This window comes from Gracilinanus agilis, chromosome 1 (genome assembly GCF_016433145.1).
Source record: "Gracilinanus agilis isolate LMUSP501 chromosome 1, AgileGrace, whole genome shotgun sequence".
Lineage (NCBI taxonomy): Eukaryota > Metazoa > Chordata > Mammalia > Didelphimorphia > Didelphidae > Gracilinanus > Gracilinanus agilis.
Window position 1 is genome coordinate 356,250,516 of NC_058130.1, and position 21,386 is coordinate 356,271,901.

Genomic DNA, 21,386 nt, shown 5'->3' on the forward strand with positions numbered 1-21,386 from the left:
GTAGAAAATAGTACTGATATGATGGAAGGAAGATTCCAAAAAGATGGGCCTTGAGCTGGGTCCTGAATATGTTATAGGTAGAGACAGGCCAAGCAGAGACAGAGGAAAGTAGTCTAAGCAGAGCACAAGTAAAAAAAGGAGAAATAGGAGGGGAAGGTAGTAGTAAAAAAGACTGGCTTAAAGAAGCCAAAAATGGGGATACATGAATTAAAAGTGGAGCTAGTTAAAATGTAAGAACTTTTCAAAGTTCTGTCCTCAACCTTCTCTATTCTCTCTCCACATATTGTTCCTCAATCGTTTGATCTAGTCTTACGGCTTCAGCCCTCATAGATGGGGGTTTCTTTCTCTATTTCCAAGGCTCAACCTCTCCTGAGCTACATTCCCACATAGAATTGCCTATTAAGCATTTTTACTCAGCTGTACTGTTGTCATCTCAAGCCAAATCAGATCTTCCTCATGATTTTCCTTTTTCTAGTGATGGGATTATTACCTTCTGATCACCCCAACTCAAAAGGGTCATCCCTAACCAAAAAGAAGATTTTTACTTCTTCCCTTTACCCTTCCCCACCGTGAAGCATAAGAGCTGGGCAATTAGGGTTAAATGACTTTCCCAGGGTCACACAGAGAGGAAGTGTCTGAAACCAGATTTAAACCTAGGTCCTATTGACTCCAGACTTGACTCTCTATCTACTAAGCCACCTACCTGCCCCCATTAGCATTATTCTTATGCTTCACGGTTATAATAAGCTCATAGAGGTTCACTTCCTTCAATATTTCAAGGATCTGTGATTTCATTAGTGTAGATGGTCCCTCCATTTGTTGTTCAGTTGTATCTGATTCTTCGTTACCATTGGACCATAACATGCCAAGGTCTTCTATCTTCCACTATCTCTCAAAGCCTGTCCAATTTCATATCCATTGTTACCATGACACTGTCAATCCACCTCATCCTCTGCCTGTCCCCTTCACCTTTTGCCAATAATATTTCCCAACAGGTTCTTTTCCAATGAGTCCTGTCTTCTCATTATGTGGCAAATATCGGATTCAGTGTTTGACCTTCCAGTGAAGTCTGAATTAATTTATTTAAATATTGTCTGATGTGATCTCCCTATTGTCCAAAAGACTTTTCAAAAGTCTTCTCCACCATCACAATATAAAAAAAATCAATTTTTTCAGTGCTCAGCTTTCCTTATAGTCCAACTCTCACAGCCCTTTATTGCTACTGGAAAAACCACAACTTTGATTATACAGACCAAGCTAATAAGCCAATAAGACAAGCTAACAATTCTGTTTTTCAGTATACTGTCCAGATTTGCCATGGCATTCCTTCCAAGGAACAAGTGTCTTTTAATATCATGGCTGCAAGTACCATCTGCAGTGATCTTCAAACCTAGGAATATAAAACCTAACACTGCTTCCACTTCTATTTTCCAAGAAGTAATGGAACCAATTGCCAAGATATTAGGTTTTTTTATGTTAAACTTCAAGTCTGCTTTAACACTATCCTCTTTCATCCTCATCAAGAGACTTCTTAATTCTTTACTTTCTGCCATGAGACAGGTATCATCTGCATATCTGAGATCTCTCCCCACCTTAAACAATTATTAGTTACTGTATCAAAAATCTCATTACCTGCTTGCCAACCCACTACTGATTAAATTCTTTTAAGCTCACAAATGAAACAAATAATAAATGAGAAAAGAAAAGGAAACAATGGTGGGGAGGTGGTAAATCAAGCAAGAAAGGCCAGGAATAAGGGCAAAAGAACTATTTCTATGAGGTTCTAGAATAGAACTAGAAGCAGAAAGATGAGACTTAAGCATAGTGTATAAATAGTCAGAAAGAAAAAGGAGAAGAAATAAAAAAGAAGTGAATAAAGAGAAAAGAATATATAATAATAATAATTTATAAATTTATAAATTGTTCTGTTGTTCACAATAGTATTTAATATTATCTCTCATTTGGTCCTTTAAAGGCCCTGTGAAATGAGTATGCCAAGTCATTATTATTCCCATTTTGCTGATGTGGAAAATTTCAGAAGTTAAAAGATTTGTCCAATGTAACACAATAAATGGTCACCTAAGGACTTTATCCTACATCTAATTTAAAATATAATGCTCTTCCTAATAACCATAATCATAAGAAGAATAAGAAGAGTTAGCATTCAGAGAGAAGAAAGTTTTCAGGTTTTCAAAGTGCTTTACATGTTATTTCATTTTATCTTTACATAAACCAGTGAGATAGGTACTGTTAGCCCTGTTTTACAGAGAAGGAAACTGAAGCTTTAGAGGCATAGCATCACAATGATAGTGAATATGTGAAGAATCAAAACTCAGGGCCTTCTGACTCCAATCTCAGGACTCTAACCACTATGCAACCTAGATGCCACTGTCCAAGGATACCTGTGCTATAAGTCAGCTGAGCTAAGGGTGCTTAAAGACAAAGCAAAAAATGGGGAGCAGGCTTTATGGTAGTGAAATTACCTTGCCTTGACAGGGAAAGAAAAAATGTGAAAAAAAAGAGGAATCTCTTACCTGTGCTAGTCTCCCAGCAGTTTCATTGGTCCAAGCCAGCTTGGTAACTGTCCAGAATGAGTGAGGAGAGGAAAGGATGGAGTTGCCTCTCGACTATAGCTGGAGAAGCTGACATCACCAGGTACTTTTCAAAACCCAATCTATGGCATGGAATTCTTCTTAAGATTTCATTCAGCATATTATTATAGATGATAGATAATTCATGCTGTTCTTTCTAAAGTCAAAATTCACATTAGCTACAAACTCTCAAAGAATGTATACTTCAGTCACCAATGATTCTCTTTAACTAAGAAATTATAACTTTGCTCTTGAAACTTTTAAGGAATAAGATCAATCTTTAAGTTTATTAGAATTGTCCTAGCAGTGAAGATATGTCTCAGAAAGCAGCTAGTCAGCACAAGACCCTTCCACCCACAGAAAACTACAAAGCTGAAAAATTACCTGATGAACCTTTAGTTTTAAAGGCTCATTAGGAGCATAGATCTTGTCAAGGAAGTTTAAGAGTCCTTGTAGGGAACAAGTTTAGATTTTGTTAGCAAGTAAGTGAAAACCAACTATACTATCTAATCATGATTGGTTGTCTACTGGAAAATGAGCATCCTCCAATTCTATTTCATAATGTAGTTGATTTTTATTTAAGAAAAAAGATATCTTAAAAATAAAACTGATATTCTCTGAAACAAATATCATACTGCATTAGGAATTTTGGCCTCAAAATGAGAGGCATGTCTAGGCACACAACATAAAAGGTCTTTGATTTACTCTCAGATTAGTAACTTTCTACTTTAAAATCTAATAGTCTACAAATAAAAAGGCCCTATAGGATTCTCTGATATGAGAAATAGTCCAACCCCAAATTATTATGGGGGGTATATTCCTGAAAACATGGGGAAATATTAAACATACAATAAGAAAACTCTATGATTATGGAATTAAATTGCTGTGAGAAGTGAAGGTAAACCGTTTACAGGAAAATTTGGAGGTACAGGTAGTCTGCAGAGATATAGAATGGGAAAACACTTAAAGGACCACTCCTGTCTCCCCTTCTCTCTTTACTCTGCCAAAAGAAAGGGTGTGGGAGGTGGAATACTATAAAATATCTCTCTGACTTAGAAAATAAAAACTATGCCCTATCCCTGTAATGGCAAGACCACTTTGTGTTATGTCTCGTAAAATGTAAATGGGAAGTGTGAAACCAATTGGCCATATATACCACATTGTTATTTCTTTTAATAAGAACATCCTTCCTTAAGAACAAGATGGTTAATCATATAACTTAGGAAAACTTGTGTGGAAATTTGTTATAACATGAAAATGCCAATAAATAAATAAATAAATATTAAAAAAGAAAAAAACAAGATAGATGGAAAAGAAGAGAGAGGTTAAAAACTAGGGAAAATAACAGAGTTCTCTAGGCAACTTAAAGGATAGACCTGGTGGGTAATCATGAGAGCTCAAAACTGCCAGGGGGCATCAAAAGGGCACGAAGCACTCAATGAGGTAATATATGTAAACTTTTAAACAAATGTTGTAATATTTTATTATACAATCAGTATAACTCAAACACAACTGTGCCTACAACTAAAAAGACCTATATTCTTAGCACTATTGACTCCAGAAAAAGGATTATGAAATAGTCTGGCAGAGATGTCTATTTCCCTCCTCTTTTCATATCAGTTCTCCATTTAGTCCTTTTTCTTTACCAGAAGCTCTGGAGTTACTATGCATACATAAAATAAAAAAATCCAAATAATGGGTTTTTTTTTTCCAATTCAACAAATATTTATTAAGCCTTAAATGTAAAAGGTATTGTGATAGGGGGAAAAAACATCCTACCCTACTTTCAGTCAAATAGGGAGAAGGGAAGGATAATATATATATATATATGTATATGTATACATATATATAATTAGCATAATAAACGGTCAATAGGGATCTTTTTTTAATTCTCCATACAAATGTTATTTTTAAAAACGACCAGCATAATAAAAGGTCAATTAGGATCATTTCTTCAATTCTCCATACAAATGTTATTTAAAAAAAACTACAAGAAGAGATTATTTTTGGAGAGGATGAGAAAGAAAAGATAAAATAAGGATAGGTTTCAAAGAGATAGTGGTTCCCACAAATCTAAGTTGGAAAACTATTGGCTGTATAGGCATGGGAAATGATTTGTGTCACTGCAGAGAGAAAAAAAAATGTAGGACAAAATCAAGAAGATGTGGCTGAAATATAAACTATTTAAAAGGGAACAGAATGAACAAGGCTAGAAAAGTATGGTGGAACTAGAAACTGAACCAATTTTTTCTTTTGATCAACAGTCCAAAGATAATGGCCAGTTCTCTGGTTTTTGTTTAGTCTGATCTTGTTGAGAGAAAAGACAAGAAACTGATGAAGTGGATAATGATGATATCAGCAAACTCCTGCAGAAAGGTCTACTCTAGGAGCCTTCATTGAAGATTTTTTTCCCTCTTAAGCAAAAAATCAAAACTATTTATAATCAAAAGTTTTTCAATGAACTTGTCATGGAATTCCTAGTCACACTAAGGTCCATAGAGTTAAGAGCTGACTTTTGCCAAATCTAGCGATAAAGAAATTTTTCCTGTTGATTCTAACCCCTATGCTTTCTTTACCCATCTATCTCCTGCTTCCTTTAAATGCTTCCCTTCAGCAACAACTAAGTTCCCTTCTAGTGAAGTTTCTGAGATGAGGGATGGGATATCTCTCCCTCCTTCCTGACCAAATTACAATTTAGAAGAGATAAAGCAGGTGGCTTAGGGAGCTTAGGGAGCTCTTCTCTTCTCTTTCTTGCCCCTACTTCTATTGCAGAAGTGTAATGAACTTTGGATATATTCACACTTAACTATGGGATTGGGAATGAAGGGAAGTGGAATAAGGCACCATCCCAAAGACTAGGGACATACTATACACATATCTTTCACTCTTACATACTTTAAAATTTCTGAACTTTAACTCTGAACTTGTAAAAAGTTAGAGAGTTCAATGGCTTAGTCTTGAATAAAATTTTAGTATAATCAATTTTGTGCACCACAAAGTTTTAGTTGTTTATATTGCCAACAGTCACTAAAAATGATTTGGCTTCAGCCACCTATTTGTCAAGACTTAGAAAACAGATGCCTCTCAGGAGAGTCACACTGTAAAAACAGGTGAGCCACCATCATTGCTATTTTACCCTGAGTCCCAGAGCCAGAACTCACAACTCCCCTTTCTTCTGCCCAAGGGAAGATCAGACAGCCACTATTGGCCTGCCCTGTTCCCTGGGCTAAAGGGATCCTCATCTCCCGGGCTTGTGAATTTAGATTAAAGTTGCAACTGCCACCTTAAATTCCCAGGGTGTAGTATATAGTCATAGAAATTGTCGCAATATGTTCATTTTGCACTACTCAAAAATAACTTCTCATACAATGGAACTGCTAGAATATTTCAATGAATAAATGTGAATTTTTAACAAAGAACAGCAATCACAAATAAACTGAGGTACCTTCACACTAAGATAAAAGAGAAAGTCAATTTATTTTACCTGCTTTAATCCATAAGTCAGTAGAAAAACATGAGTTAGATTACCTAAATCCAAAATTAATTATTATGTAAAAAAAAACTAAGGTGGGCTAACATAAAAAAATATATACTTTAACAGGATTTAAGAGTACAATTTTTTCAAAACCCTGACCTGTCTTAGAATCTATACTGTGTATTGGGGTTCCAAGGCAGAAGAACGATAAAGGCTAGGCAATGGGGGTTAAATGACTTGCCCAGAGTCACACAGCCAGGAAGTATCTAAAGTCTGATTTGAACCCAGGACCTCCCATCTCTAGACCTGGCTCTCAGTCCACTGAGCCACCCAACTGCCCCACTAAGAGTACAATTTTTAACATGTTTCCAATTTTAGTTAATGAAAAGATCCCAAAATAACATCCAACCAGGAAATCAACAACAAACTGCCAAACAGACAGGTTGAATATGAATTATAAACTTGGTTGGCTTTATTTAAAGGATACAATGAACCATGCTAATTACAAAAAGTTGAGCAAAATTAAACTAGTCTAGACCAGGGACTAGCAATGTACAAAATTCAACAGGAAAACTAGGCCTTGATCTGTTATAATTCCAAACAATCTATGTCACCCCCCTGCCAAATTAATATACATATATAGTATGTATTTATATACACCTATGTATGACTATATAATGAATCATATCTTCATTTACAAACTCATACTTAAAAATAGCATGAAGTAGCTTCAGAATACATATGTAGTATACTGAGATAATGATATACTTAAAGCCTAAATACATTTGGTATCATATCCTGCCTTGGGGCATGGTTACTCTGCTTTGAACCACTCATCCTAGACCAGTGGTTCCCAAACTTTTTTGGCCTACCACCCCCTTTCAAGAAAAAATATTACATAGCCCCCTAGAAATTAATTTTTTTTACATTTTAATAGCAATTAATAGGAAAGATAAATGCACCTGTGGCCATCACCACTCCCTGGATCACTGCAGCACCCACCAGGGGACGGTAGCACCCACTTTTGGAATCACTACCCTAGAGTATATTTACTTATCCTATAACTTGGACATAAAGGCAAATGGTACCCATTATTTTATAAATCATATAACAAAAGTTTCTTATCAAATGTACAACAAATAAATCAATTATATTCTATTTTATAAAGTATTAAAATAAGATAAATGTTACGAGATTTCCTTGATCTTAACCATTTAACTTAGTAATCAATTTATAATGAGTTATGATTGTTACATTAATAGGACCATGATAGGATTATTAAGTGACAAGCAAGAAGTTAACTATAGAGACCTATGAGGGTCATGGTAGAATGAAATTCTAATACCTCTAGATACCTGACAGACCCATAAGAAGTATTACCATAAAATCCAATTTAAAGTGTAGTTTTCATAATCAAAATGTCCTACTACTACTTACTTACAAAGTCAGCCTTGTTTTGCATCCCAATCTCATAAATCTTCATATTAATCATTCAAAAAACAAAATTTTAGAAACACATGTGAAAGTCATCAACTAGAAGTTGCTCAAGAAATTTGAAGAACAAAGTGGGAGAAAAGCATTTGATCTTAAAATAAAAATGGTATTGATATTTTTCACCAACAATACAAAAGAAATAACTGAAAAAGATGCAAGGAAGTCACAATACAATTCCTAAAATGAAAAAAGGAAATGGAAGTCTGTTTCAAGAAATCAAGTCTAAACATTAGATTGTGATTTCCAGAAATAATTTTCAAAATGAGAGTGTCTGTAAACATCCCTCCTTCAATAAACAACATAAACAAACTCTACCAGAAGTAGACAATGCTTTCCTATCTAACCTGCCCACATTAATCCCCCCCCCCAGACACACACACTCTCTCCACTTCTAACTTTTCTCATATAGTATTACTACATTCAATACCTCCTATTCTAATGTTTAAACAAAAAAAAGGCATAGGGGAATGATGGTATTTTATGTTTTCAAAAAGCATACTTTAAGCTTAACTAATTCGTGTCACTAAATTACACAGGTCTGGGGTTAGGGCACACATCACTAAATAAAGAATTTTTTAAATCTAATCTAAGAGATGATATTACCTACAAGTAGCAGAATTAAACCTCAAAGTGGTAAAGGGTACATATACTACGTTCAACAAGATTAGAAGCTATGAACAAAATGTGATTCAAAGATTTGATTCGGTATATTATCACATATTGATCCAATAAAATTTCAATTTTTTTTCACTGTCATATGAGAAAGTAAGAAAATTTGGTATTTGACTGATATTCATTCAATGACAAAGTAGTTACTCTGGCAAATAAAAACAAGATTATTCACAAATTAGATTATACAATACAGTACAGTTGACGGGAAAATATTATGGAACAGAATAGATTTAAAGATAATTACTTTAATGGGACATAAATAACTGTCACCACATTTTGTCTGATTTCTTACATTTCAATTCTGACATAAATGGCGGCCAAGAGAGGATATGAAAGTAATAAAAAAGAGCACTAGAGGATAAGTCTGAAGCTAGGTGGCAAATAGATGTGATGATATATAGACAAATATGCTGTTGTACTGTTGACATTATGCAGTTGTTTTTTACTGCATCTGAAGCACTACCAAACCATATATAATCAACAATTCTACATACTACTGAGGCTCAAAGCTACTTTCTCCAGGAAAAAAAAAAGAACTGACCTACATATAATAAAGGAAAGGGGTATGCTACCATCACTCAACCTTTGTTCTTAACTAGAAAATTTTAAAAGCTGAAACTGACTTCTCTGGAATTAGGGTCCCCAAGATAACATGAAATATTAATGACAACTGATAATACAATATCCCTCCAGGAAGAAGTTTTGGGATAACCAAATGAATAAGGTATCACTATTTATACTCAATGTATAAAGTCAATTTCAAATGACCCAAAATAATTTATAAAACTGATAGCCTCGAAACCATAGATATAAATCTAGTACAACCCCTCCTCTCCTCCATTTTATTGATGAGAAATTGAAGCTTAGCATCAAGGAGCCTAGGTAATGGCAGAGCCAGAACTCTAGTCTCTTGAATTCCAATGGTAGTCAGAAGCAGAATTCTAGTCTTTGGAATTCCAGCAAAGTGTCCTTTCAACTGAGGCATACTGGATCATTTAAAAAATAATGGCTCTATAGAGTTTCTATACACCAAATATATTGAAGATTGATCAAAGGACCCATGAAACAAAACTGAAAAGCACTGACTTTAGAAAGAGTCTGGCACTGTGGAGACAATAAAATATAAAAAATATGATCCCTGTTTGCTACATGCTTAGAATCTTGTTGAGAAAACATAAGCTGAAAAACAATCTAAAAAATATGGCCACTCTTTATTAAAAAGCTAAACTCGGGGCAGCTGGGTAGCTCAATGGATTGAGAGCCTGGCCTAGAAACAGGAGGTCCTGGGTTCAAATGTTACCTCAGCCACTTCCTAGCTGTGTGACCCTGGGCAAGTTACTTAACCCCCATTGCCTAGCCATTACCACTCTTCTGCCTTGGAGCCAATACACAGTATTATTCTAAGATGGAAGGTAAGGGTTTAAAAAAAAAAGCTAAACTGTATAAACTAATTGATACACTGTGTGGTATAGATTATTGACACAAGAAAAGTCTCCATATGATAGAGTACTTCATATGAAGGAGATGGCATTTAATATGCACCTTGAAAATTGGCTAATAGTTGAATCAATGAAGAGAAAGAAGTAGAGTATGCCAGGTAATGAATGTCATGCTCTTATCAGGTAACTTTCAATCAAGCAAATGTGTAAATGCATTGTTTGTTTAATTATTCTAAAAGTTGAGAAAACAAAAATTAAGCATCAATTGGCAGCATCTGTTTAAAGTAAATAGAAATACCACCAGTTTGAAGTAGCAATATATATCATTTCTACTAAATATTTCAAAAACTAAAATTCATAGTTGAAAATTATGCCATACAAAGATAATAAGATAGGTATAATCAGTTTTGGAAGGAATATAAAAAAGATAGACATAATAGTGGATTGTTAGTGGAGTTGTGAATCACTATAACCATTCTGGAAAGCAATTTCTAATTAAACAAATGAAGTGACCAAAATGTCTATACAATGTGATCCAGAATGTGACTACTGGACATATTCCCAAAGGAGGTGATTCAAAATAAATAAGTCCCCAATTAAACCAAAATATTCAACAGCACTTTTCATAGTAATAAAGAATTGAAAACAAAGTATATTCTCACTAATTGAGGGATGGTTAAATAAATTGTGGTGTATAAATAAAATTGAATATTACTTTGCTATAACAAACAATGATAAACACAGAGAAATATGAAAAGATTGACATGATCTGATGAAGAATGAAGTAAGGAAACCAAAGAAAATGATATACAAAATTACTACAATAATGAAGCTGGAACAAACAATCATAAAACAATAAAAAGTCAATGCTACAAAATGGCAAAAAACAAGTATGGTCCCAAAAAAGAGATAAAAAAAACACTTCACTCTCCTCCACTCCTCTATACAAGTAGGAAGCCAATAGGTATGGAGCAATACATATATTTTCATACTTTTTTATGTCCTGACCAGTTTTGCAGATTTTTTTCCTTCCTCTTCCCTTAAAAAAAAATTGGGGGCAGCTGGGTAGCTCAGTGGATTGAGAGTCAGGCCCAGAGGGGAGGTCTTAGGTTCAAATCCGGCCTCAGACACTTTCCAGCTGTGTGACCCTGGACAAGTCCCTTGACCCCCATTGCCCACCCTTACCACTCTTCCACCAAGGAACCAATACACAGGGTTTAAAAAATATATATATTACTTGCTATATGGGAGAGGTCTTGAGGAGGGAAGAGGAGGAGAAATGCTAGTGATGTAAAAAAGCAAAGTTAATCAATGAAAATTTCTTTTTAAAAATAAAATAATGCTGAATTAAACTAAACAAGCATTAGGTGCCTAAGACAGAAATATAATTAAAAGGAACTCTTTATTTATTGCCTGGCCCAAAGTAAGCACTAAATGATAACTATTAGCTACTATTATTGATCCAAATGTCAGAAAAAAAAACAGTGAAAAAGTATGAATACATATGTGATAGTCAGAAATAAATTTCATATCTTCTTTTTAATAAAGGAAGGGGCCAGTACATAAGCAAGTTTAGATAAAAGGAAAAAGGAGAAACAGACTGGATAATACAAGCTGGATTCTGAAAACCCTGCTTGGGTAACTGAGAACCACTGCACAGTTTATTTCCTCCATTCTTGGGGAACTTGCTCTCAACTTCTCTGAGAAAATAGAATTCTACACATATTTAACTGTCATGGACCTGGGAGTCTGAGAAGTCAGGAACAAATCTTATTCCATTTACCATTTAAAGGGAAAAAAGCAGAAATAAGAAATTGGACAATATAAAATCTCAAAAAAGGAAAAAACTGCAATTGACCACAGCAAATTCCATGATTTTCAAATTCTAGGTTCCCTCTTCTTGGACCATGCTGAGAGCCTCTAAGACACATACCTGAATGATGTGATCTATACTGACAACAACCCATTCCCACCTCTTTTCTCTAGCCCTTCTTCTACCAATCATCCTTTTCTCATTATTTAAAAACAGATGTTCTTGCATTTTGACAGAATACATCACAATATCATGATGAGTCTTGATATGGACTATGACAATCTGTGTATTACAAGTTGGGGATCAGCAGGAGAAATGTCCCTATCTCATAACTTGAAAGTAAAGATATCTACCAAATGGAAAGGGACTTATTTTACAGGGCAATGAACTTTGCTTCTCTAACAATTCAAATACAAAGTTTCAGTCCAAATATTAAATACACTGCACTATTTAAATAAACTTGAACTTCATTAAAACATCTTTCCAAACAAATTCTAAGATCCCAACAGCAATAAAAGTTATGTGACACCAAAACAAAAGTTGAGAAATTAAAATATAGAGTAGAGAGGAGAAAATTAGATAAGAACTTCAAAATGCTGGGGAAATTTTTCTTCAGAGAAAACAAAAAACGTGATCTCAAGTCTTCAAAACACAGTTGCCTAACAAACTGAAGCTATCCATATAAGTGCATGGGACTTATATAGGGACTCCTGAAAAACTCTTAGCTGAATACTCCTGTTACAAATCAAACAACAAATATCTATTAATCAATAATCACAGGCCAGATCTTGTGCTAAGACCTAAGAATACGAAGATAAAAGTAAAATAGCTCCTGCTTTAATTAGCTTACATTCTAATGTGGAATTCTGATATGTACGTCTATAGGCATACACATGACATCTAGAAACCAGATGAAAAGTATCATTTGGAGGGAAGGTACTCATAAGCACTTGGGACACTCAAAAGGGTCTCATGCAGAAAGAAAGCAAGCAGTGGATGATTGAGCTGAGTTCTAAAGGAAACTTGGGATTCTAAAGAGGAATCTATCTGCCAAGACAAACACAGGAATTAAATGAACTCAACTACAAAACACTTTTCACACAATTAAAACTAGATCTAAATAATGGGAAAACATTAATTGCTCATGGGTAGGATGATCTGATAATCATAAAAATGACAATCCTACCCAAATTAATCTACTTATTCAGTGCCATACCTATCAAACTACCAAAACACTTTTTTATAGAATTAACAAAAATTTAAAAAGTTCATCTGGAAAAACAAAATATCAAGAATATCAAGGGAAATAATGAAAAAAAAAGTGAAGGATGGGGGTCTGGCAGTACCAGATCTTAAACTTTACTGTAAAGTGGTGATCATCAAAACAATACAGAACTGGCTAAGAGATAGAATGGTGGATCAGTGGGACAGAGTGGAGGTAAATGACCTCAGCAAGCTACTGTTCGATAAACCCAATGATCCCAACTTTTGGGACAAGAACTCACTATTTGACAAAAATTGCTGGGAAAACACGATGAGAAAAATCATGTCTAAATCAACATCTTGCACCCTATACCAACATAAATTTCAAAATGGGTAAATGACAAATATAAAGAGTGAAATTATAAATAAATTAGGTGAACACAGAATAGTATGCCTATCAGATCTATGAGAAAGAAAGGAATTTAAGACCAAGCAAGAGATAGAGAACATTACAAAATGTAAAATGAATGACTATAATTATATCAAATTTAAAAGGCTTTGTACAAAAAACCCAGTACAACCAAAATTAGAAGGAAAGCAAAAAAACTGGGAAAACATTTTTATAACAAAATTCTCTGACAAAGGTTTAATTTCCCGAATATATAAGAAACTAAGTCAAATTTACAAAAAATTAAGCCTTTCCCCAATTGACAAATGGTCAAGGGACATGAATAGGCAGTTTTTACATGAAGAAATCAAAGCTATCAATAAGCACATAAAAAAGTGTTCTAAACCCCTCCTGATCAGAGAAATGCAAACTAAAACAACTCTGTGGTATCACCTCACACCTAGCAGACTGGCCAATATAGCAACAAAGAAAAGTGATAAATGTTGGAGGGGATGTGGCAAAATTGAGACACTAATACACTGCTGGTGGAGTTGTGAATTGGTCCAACCATTCTGGAAGGCAATTTGAAACTATGCACAAAGGGCTTTAAAAGACTGCTTGTCCTTTGATCCAGGCATACCACTCCTGGGTTTGTACCCCAAAGAGATAATAAGAAAAAAGACTTATACAAAAATATTTATAGCCGCACTCTTTCTGGTGGCAAAAAAAAAAAAAAAAAAAGGAAAATGAGGGGGTATCTACTGTTTGGGGAATGGCTGAATAAATTGTGGTATCTGATAGTGATGGAATACTATTGTGCTAAAAGGAATAATGAACTGGAGGAATTCCATGTGAACTGGAAAGACCTTCAGGAATTGATGCAGAGTGAAAGGAGCAGAACCAGGAGAACATTATACACAAAGACTGATACACTGTGTCACAATCAAATGTAATGGACTTCTCTACTATCAGCAATGCAATGATCCAGGGCAATCCAGAGGAACTTATGAGAAAGAAAATTATCCACATCCAGAGAAAGAACTGTGGGAACAGAAATGCAGAAGAAAAATATATAATCAATCATGTTTTAGATAGGGATATGATTAGGGTTTTGATGTTAAAAGATCACTTTACTGCAAATATGAATAACATGGAAATAGGTTTTGAACAATGATACATGTATAACGCAGTGGAACTGCTTGTCGGCTCTGTGAGGGGGGAGGGAAGGCTGAAGGGGAATCATGAATCATAGAACCACGGAAAAATATTCTAAATAATTTTTTAAATAGAGGTAGTGGGAGAGCATGCTGGCATTGAAGACATCTAGCATAAATACATATTAACAGGAGACAGAGTATCATATGTGTAAGGAATAGTCAGTAGCTAGTGCGGTTGGAACCAGAGATCATTGAAAACAATAATATGTAATGAATCTAGAAAAGGAAGAAGAGACCAGGTTGTGAAGAGTTTTAATTGCCAAATGGAGGACGTTTTACTCAGTTCTACAAATAATAGGGGCTCATTGGTGTTGAAGAGGATGACAAGGTTATTTGTGTTTTAGAAAAATCACTTTGACAGCTGTGTGGAAAATAATCTACTAAATAAAAATTATTTATAAAATATTACTAATTTTCTACTTCTCATCCCTTGTAACTTTTATTTATCTTCTTTATCCTCAATACCACTCATGTCAATCTCAAATAGAAACAGGGGTAACTAAGTCATACATAAGGGTCCCTGCAGATCACATATTGATTTAGTTTTTAAATGTAAAATTTATCCGAATAAGAGCCATCCTCCAATTGATAAATGGCAAAAGATATGAACAGACATTTTTTGGATGAAGAAATCAAAGCTATATATAGGTATATGAAAAAATGCTCTAAATCATTACTGATTAGAGAAATGCAAACCAAAACAATTCTGATATATCACCTCACACCCATCAGATTGGCTAAAGTGGAAAAATGACAAATGTTGGAGGGGATGTGGGAAAATTTAGCAACTAATACACTATAGTTGGAACTGTGAACTGATTGAACCATTTTGGAGAGCAAGTTGGAATATCCCCGAGAGAGAGTTATACAACTGTGTGTGCCCTTACCCCAAGCTATACCATTGCTGGGTCTGTTTCTCAAAAGGGATCAGGGACAAAGTAAAGAACATTTATGTTTTACAATATTTATAGCAGCTCTCTTTGTGGTGGCAAAGAACTGGAAATTGAGGGGATACCCATCAATTAGGGAATGGCTCAACAAATTGTGGTATATGACTGTGATGGAATACTACTATACCATAAAAAATGATGAGCAAGGTAATTTTTTTAAAAACTTTGAAAGAACTACACAGAACAATGAAAGAGTAAAACCAAGAGAGCATTATATCAGCTACAGATTTAATATTTAAAGAATAACTTGTGGATCAGATAAGGAAAGGCATATTTTTTTTCAAACCCTTAACTTTCGATGTATTGTCTCATAGGTGGAAGAGTGGTAAGGGTGGGCAACGGGGGTCAAGTGACTTGCCCGGGGTCACACAGCTGGGAAGTGGCTGAAGCCAGAACTTTTTTTTAATTTTTTTTTATTTTTTTTTGAAAGGCATATTTTATATATACATATCTGTCTCCCACATGATACGTTCTATGATGTGGAGAGGGAAGGGAGAAGTCAAGACATTTTTAAATAAATTCTATTAGTTTTAAAAATATACTATATGTATTTTATTAACTACTTTTCAATTATATTTTAATGTAATGGCTCAAGTACTGTGGAAAATATGTTTTATATCTTTGTTCTGCACTTCACTACATCTCTACAATATAGAGATGCTATGGTATAGAAATAATACATCACATACATAAGAGCATATTCACATTCAAAATTACATATCTAATGGTTTTTAAACTTAAAATGTTACTGCTTAATTATCATCACTATCAGAGAATCACATAGAATCACAAATTTTTACAGATGAAAGAAATCTCAATTGCCACAATGGTTACCCAGCCTTTGCTTGAAGAACTCAAGTAGAGGGAACCCACTATATTTATTCATCAACCCATTATTCTACTTTTGGATTGCATTATAAGACAGATTTCCATGCAGCAAGCCTAAATATTCTCTTTTTTAACTTTCCCACTCAATGCCTCTAGCTCTACCCTTGGGGACCAAACAGATCAAGTCTAATCAACCCAAAGGATACTTGAAATACTGGAATATAGATAGATAACATATTCTCTTCTCACATCCCCTCTCTCTCCAAGTCTTCTGCTTTCCAGGCTAAACATTCCCAGTAAATCAACCAATCTTCATGTAAGTATGTACATGAAGGTATGTATGCTCCAGGCCATCAGGGTTGCCCTGTTCTAAAGTTCATCAATCACTTCCTAAAATCTGGCACTCATAATTGCACACAATACTTCAGATGTCACCTGTCTTGAGGAGAGAAGAGTGGGACTAGCCTATACCTCTCTCAATGTGACCCAAAAGCAAATTAATTTTTTTAAAAGGGAAGTAGAGGAGCAGATCATTATTGAATCATACTTAACTTTCATGGTCTTTTTCAGATGAAATGTTATCTAGGCAAATATCCCTCACCTTGCACTTGTGAAACTGGTTTTTAAAAGATATTTATCCCTATAAATAACACCTTATTTGGTTTGGTCCCATATTCTTGCCAGTCAAAGATCTTTTCTGGTACCTGACTAGGTCATCCAATGTATTCGCTATCTCTCCAAGTTCTATATCATCTCTGAAAAGAAATCTCACTATGCCTTTATCCATGTCATTAATTTTTTAAAAAGCAAACAGCATAAAGCCACGCACAGATTCTGAAAGCATTCTACTGGAAACCTTTCAAGATTGAACAACTAATGGTTACTTTTTTGTGTCCAGCCATTCAAACAGCTCCAAATCCATCTAACTCTTATACTATTGTCTAACCCACATATTCATCTTTCACATACACACATATAAAGTAGCATAGATTTTATGGAACCCTCAGCTAAAATCTAGTTATGTGTAACATGTTCCTGATCTACTGGAATAATAACCCTGTCAAAAATATAAGGATAGGCTGGCATGGCATTTTCTTTGATGAAGCCAAGGCAAATTCTTAAGTCTATGTTGCTTCATTTTTTCTTACATATTCACAAACCATCTCTGGAATCCTGACATAGAGTCCACAATGCCGTATTTTTCCTAGTCATTATTCATTATTATCTGCCTTGGCTTCCATCTTCTGTACCAACCTTTTAAAAATCTAAGTTAGTTGTTGATTTCCCTGTGTAGATTCATAATAATTGTTAGACAAACTCTTATTCTTCTCTTCACTAAAATTGTTTCTTTTTGGCCTTCAGAATTTCATTCTTGAGAGTTTGCCATTCCTTCTTCAGCTGACTCACCCCCAAAGGGGTAAAATAAAAAATTCAACCTAGCCTTGCTCTGATTTCTTTAAAAGGCACTTTCCTCCATATCTAGAGTATGTACCAAATGAACCCAGCTTTCCTTTATTCTGTTTACAACAAACACTAGAACACTTGCTTCCCTCCAAGGTTCCCATCTTTTTTACTACAGTTAATTGGCTTGCTCAAGGTCATGCAGAAAATTATTAGACAGCACAGTGGAGCTATTTTTGTACTAACAACAGGCCATGAAAACAAAAGAACCTGCATGTAATGCTCAATTTGGCTGTGCTAATAGAAAGATGATGAAGTTAACAAAAAGTGACAATAAGAGGTAGCAAGGAAGTAAAAATGGAAAAATTTAACAAAAACTTCACAGAACAGATACATAAATAGCAAATTCATTCTTACAGTTAACAGAAAGATATTGAATGTCATGAAAATGGTAAAATAAAAGGTGGCATCATCTAGTAACTAACTATATTGTCTAATAAAAGAGAGGCAAAAACAATTTTAAGAGGATCAAAATATGCAAACGAGACTGTTGTTCAAACAAGTACATATTGATATATTATAACCCCAAAAGATAAGGATTTATCTTCAACTTGTACAAAATTAAATAACATTCAACTCTATCCAAAAAAATTTTCAGTACGTATTCTGTCAAATAAAAGATATAAATTATATCATAGCTACAAAAGACTGAATAAAAATTAACTAATTAGATAGCTCAAATTTTTAATTTTATCCAAGAGCTTTAATCTCAATCCACAATGATTTTTGTGAAGACAAATTATACATACAATTATATATAAAACTTTACCAAACTGCCAGAGGGATCATAATAAAATATGCATATAAAGAACTCAATAGTCAGTTGGCCTGATACAAATAATGATTTAACAAAGAAAACCAAAAAGGAATCTTCTGTCAGGTAGTAGGGGAACTAAGAGAGAGCAAAATCACAAAAACCTAGAAAAGGTAATATCCAAAAGTTAATCAATCATATCAAATACTGCAAAGCAGTCAAATAGGATGGAGAATGAATGGAAGGCCTTAAATTTATCGATTAAGATCACTGATCCCCAATATAAATGGTTAATGGATTATAAACAAGCAAAATTCTCAAGGGAAGAAATTCAATTTATAGCCATGTGGGAAAAAATGCTCCAAATCATTAATAATTAGAGAAATAAAAATCAAAGCAATTCTGAGGTTTCATTTCATACCCATCAGATTGGCAAAACTTACAAAAAGGGAAAATGGCAAATACTAGAGGAGTTATGGGAAAATGGGCACAGTACTACACACTTAGTGGAACTATGAATTGGTACAATCATTATAGTAACTATGCCAAACAATAAGTGATCAAAGGATATGAAGGCAGTTCTCAGATGAAAAAATTAAAATTCTCTAGTCATATGAAAATGCTCCAAATCTCTACTGATTAGAGAAATGCAAAATAAAACAACTCTGAGATACCTTATGCCTATCAGATTGGCTAATATGACCCAAAAGGAAAATGATAAATGTTGGAGGGGATGTGGGAAAATTGGGACACTAATACACTACTGATGGTACTGTAAACTGATACCATTCTAGAGATGAAACCACACCCTAAGGTTCATAAAATTATGAATACTCTTTGATTCAGAAATACCACTACTTGGTCTGTATGCCAAAAAGATCAAAGATATGAGGAAAGGACCTACATGTACAAAAATATTTTAGCAGCTTTTTTTGTAGGGGCAAAGATTTGGAAACTGAGGGGTGTCCAACTGGGAAATGACTGAACGAGTTGTGGTAGATGGTTGTAATGAAATACTATTGTGCCATAAGAAATGACGAAAAGGATGAGTTCAGAAAAACCTGGAAAGATTTAAAAAAACTGATGCAAAATAAAATAAGCAGGACCAGGAGAACAGTGTATACAGTAACAGAAATACTGAATGATAATCAAATGTGAACTACTCAACTATTATCAGCAAAATGAGCTTCCAAGATAACCCCCACACGAAATGTCCTCCACAGCCAAAAAGGGTACTGTTGGAGTCTGATTGCAGATCAAAACATGCCATATTTTACTTCATTTCCTTCACAAGTTTTTTATTGTATTGTGATATATCTTATGCCATGGCATGACCAAAACAGAAATATGTACTGCATAAAAGCACTGGTATAACCTATATAAGACTACCTACCACCTTGGAGATAGAGAAGGGGGAAGGGAGAGATCTAAATCACAAAATGTCAGAAAACAATTGTCAAAAATTGTTTCTACATGTAATCAAAAATCTTTTTAATTTAAAAAAAGATATAGAAGAATAAATTTCATTTAAAGTAAGTACCCAATATATAAAGTACTTTGGGAGGTTATGTATCCAAGATATACTCTAGAACTGTAAAAATACTACTATAAAATACTCTTCATGGAAATGAAGGAGGGAAAAAGAAAGTAATTATGGAACTATGTCCAAAAATTTCCTAAACTGTTCATACCTGTTGACCAAGTGATATTAAATCAATACCCTTAGATTTTTTAATAGAAAAAGATCCTATGTATACAAAAATATCTATAGCAGTCCTTTTTTTGTTAGTAAAGAACTGGAAATTAAAGGGGTATCCATCAATTGGGGTTGGTGAACAAATTATAGTAGGTAAATGTAGTCAAATATTATTAGGAAAACCATTTATAACAGAGCATCAATATTGTAAGAACAACATAAAAATGTTTATGAAAGACTTCAGAATTCTGATCAATGAAATAACCATTCGTGATTCCAAAAGGCCAATTATAAAAAATGCTGCCAGCTTCATAACAAAGAAGTCATGGACTAATAATATACAAAATGAGATACACAATTTGGGATATGATCAATACAGGAATTTGTTTTGCTTGACTATGCTTATTTGTTTCAAAGATTTTGTATTTCTCACCACCACCACCACCACCACCACCACCCAGTAGAAAATCAGAAAGAAAAAAAAATGCTTGATAACGAGGGGAGGGGAAAAAAGGGAACATGGGGAGTGAACAGAATAACAACTTATATAAAAACAACATTGTAAAGATGAGCAACTCTAAAATTTGACAATGTAATGACCAGTCACAATGCAAAAGGAATGATAAAACATTCTACCCACTTAGAGGAGTGATGAACTCAGGATACAAAATAAGACATTTTTTAGACATAGCCACTGTAAGAATTTGTTCCACTATGCACTTTGTTATATGGTTGGTTTGTTTTTTCAATGTGAGGGGAAAGTGAGGAGAGAAAAAAGATTTTAGGAAATTGAAATTATATATCTTTTTTTCTGAAAAGATCACTGGTAATTTTGCAGGGGAAAAAAGGTTACATGAAGAAGCCAGAAATTGAGGCACTAAACATAGGCAGACTTTTCAAAGAATTTATCTGAAAAGGGAAGTAGTGATCAAAGGTGAGAGCTAGCAGGAACGGTAGAGATTCAAGTAAGGTAGATTTTTTATTTTTTTTTTTTTTTTTTAATTCCATCTTAGAATGTTAGAAGAGGGGGGGGGGGGGGGTGTGAGTGACTTGCTCAGGGTCACACAGCTAAGAAGTATCTGAGGCCAGATTTGAACCCAAGACCTTCCATCTCTAGGCCTGGCTCTCAATTCACTGAGCCATCTAACTGCCCCCATAGGGTAGAATTCTGAAGGAGAACAATTAAATGTTCTGTTCTAAAAGACCATAAGAAATGTGAGGAGAAAACAAACTCTTCTCAGAAAGACTTAAAGACCAGAAGAAACTGACATCCATAAGGCAATGAATTTAAAAAGAAAAAAAAAAAGGGATGTTAACATGTTCCTCTGATTCCCTCATTTATTTACTATAGTGAAAAATCATCAGAACACCTATTTGGAATGATTCACTATCTGCTATCTTGCAA

At 34.3% G+C, this 21,386-nt stretch overlaps 1 protein-coding gene across 1 annotated transcript in view; it reads right to left on the reverse strand.

Annotated features, from left to right (window-relative positions):
* ZSWIM6 (zinc finger SWIM-type containing 6) overlaps positions 1–21,386 on the reverse strand; it is a 229,142-nt gene that overhangs the window by 176,434 nt on the left and 31,322 nt on the right. The window contains 1 exon segment of the mRNA XM_044681018.1: positions 5,788–5,812. Within this exon segment, the coding sequence (XP_044536953.1) occupies positions 5,788–5,812 (25 nt within the window).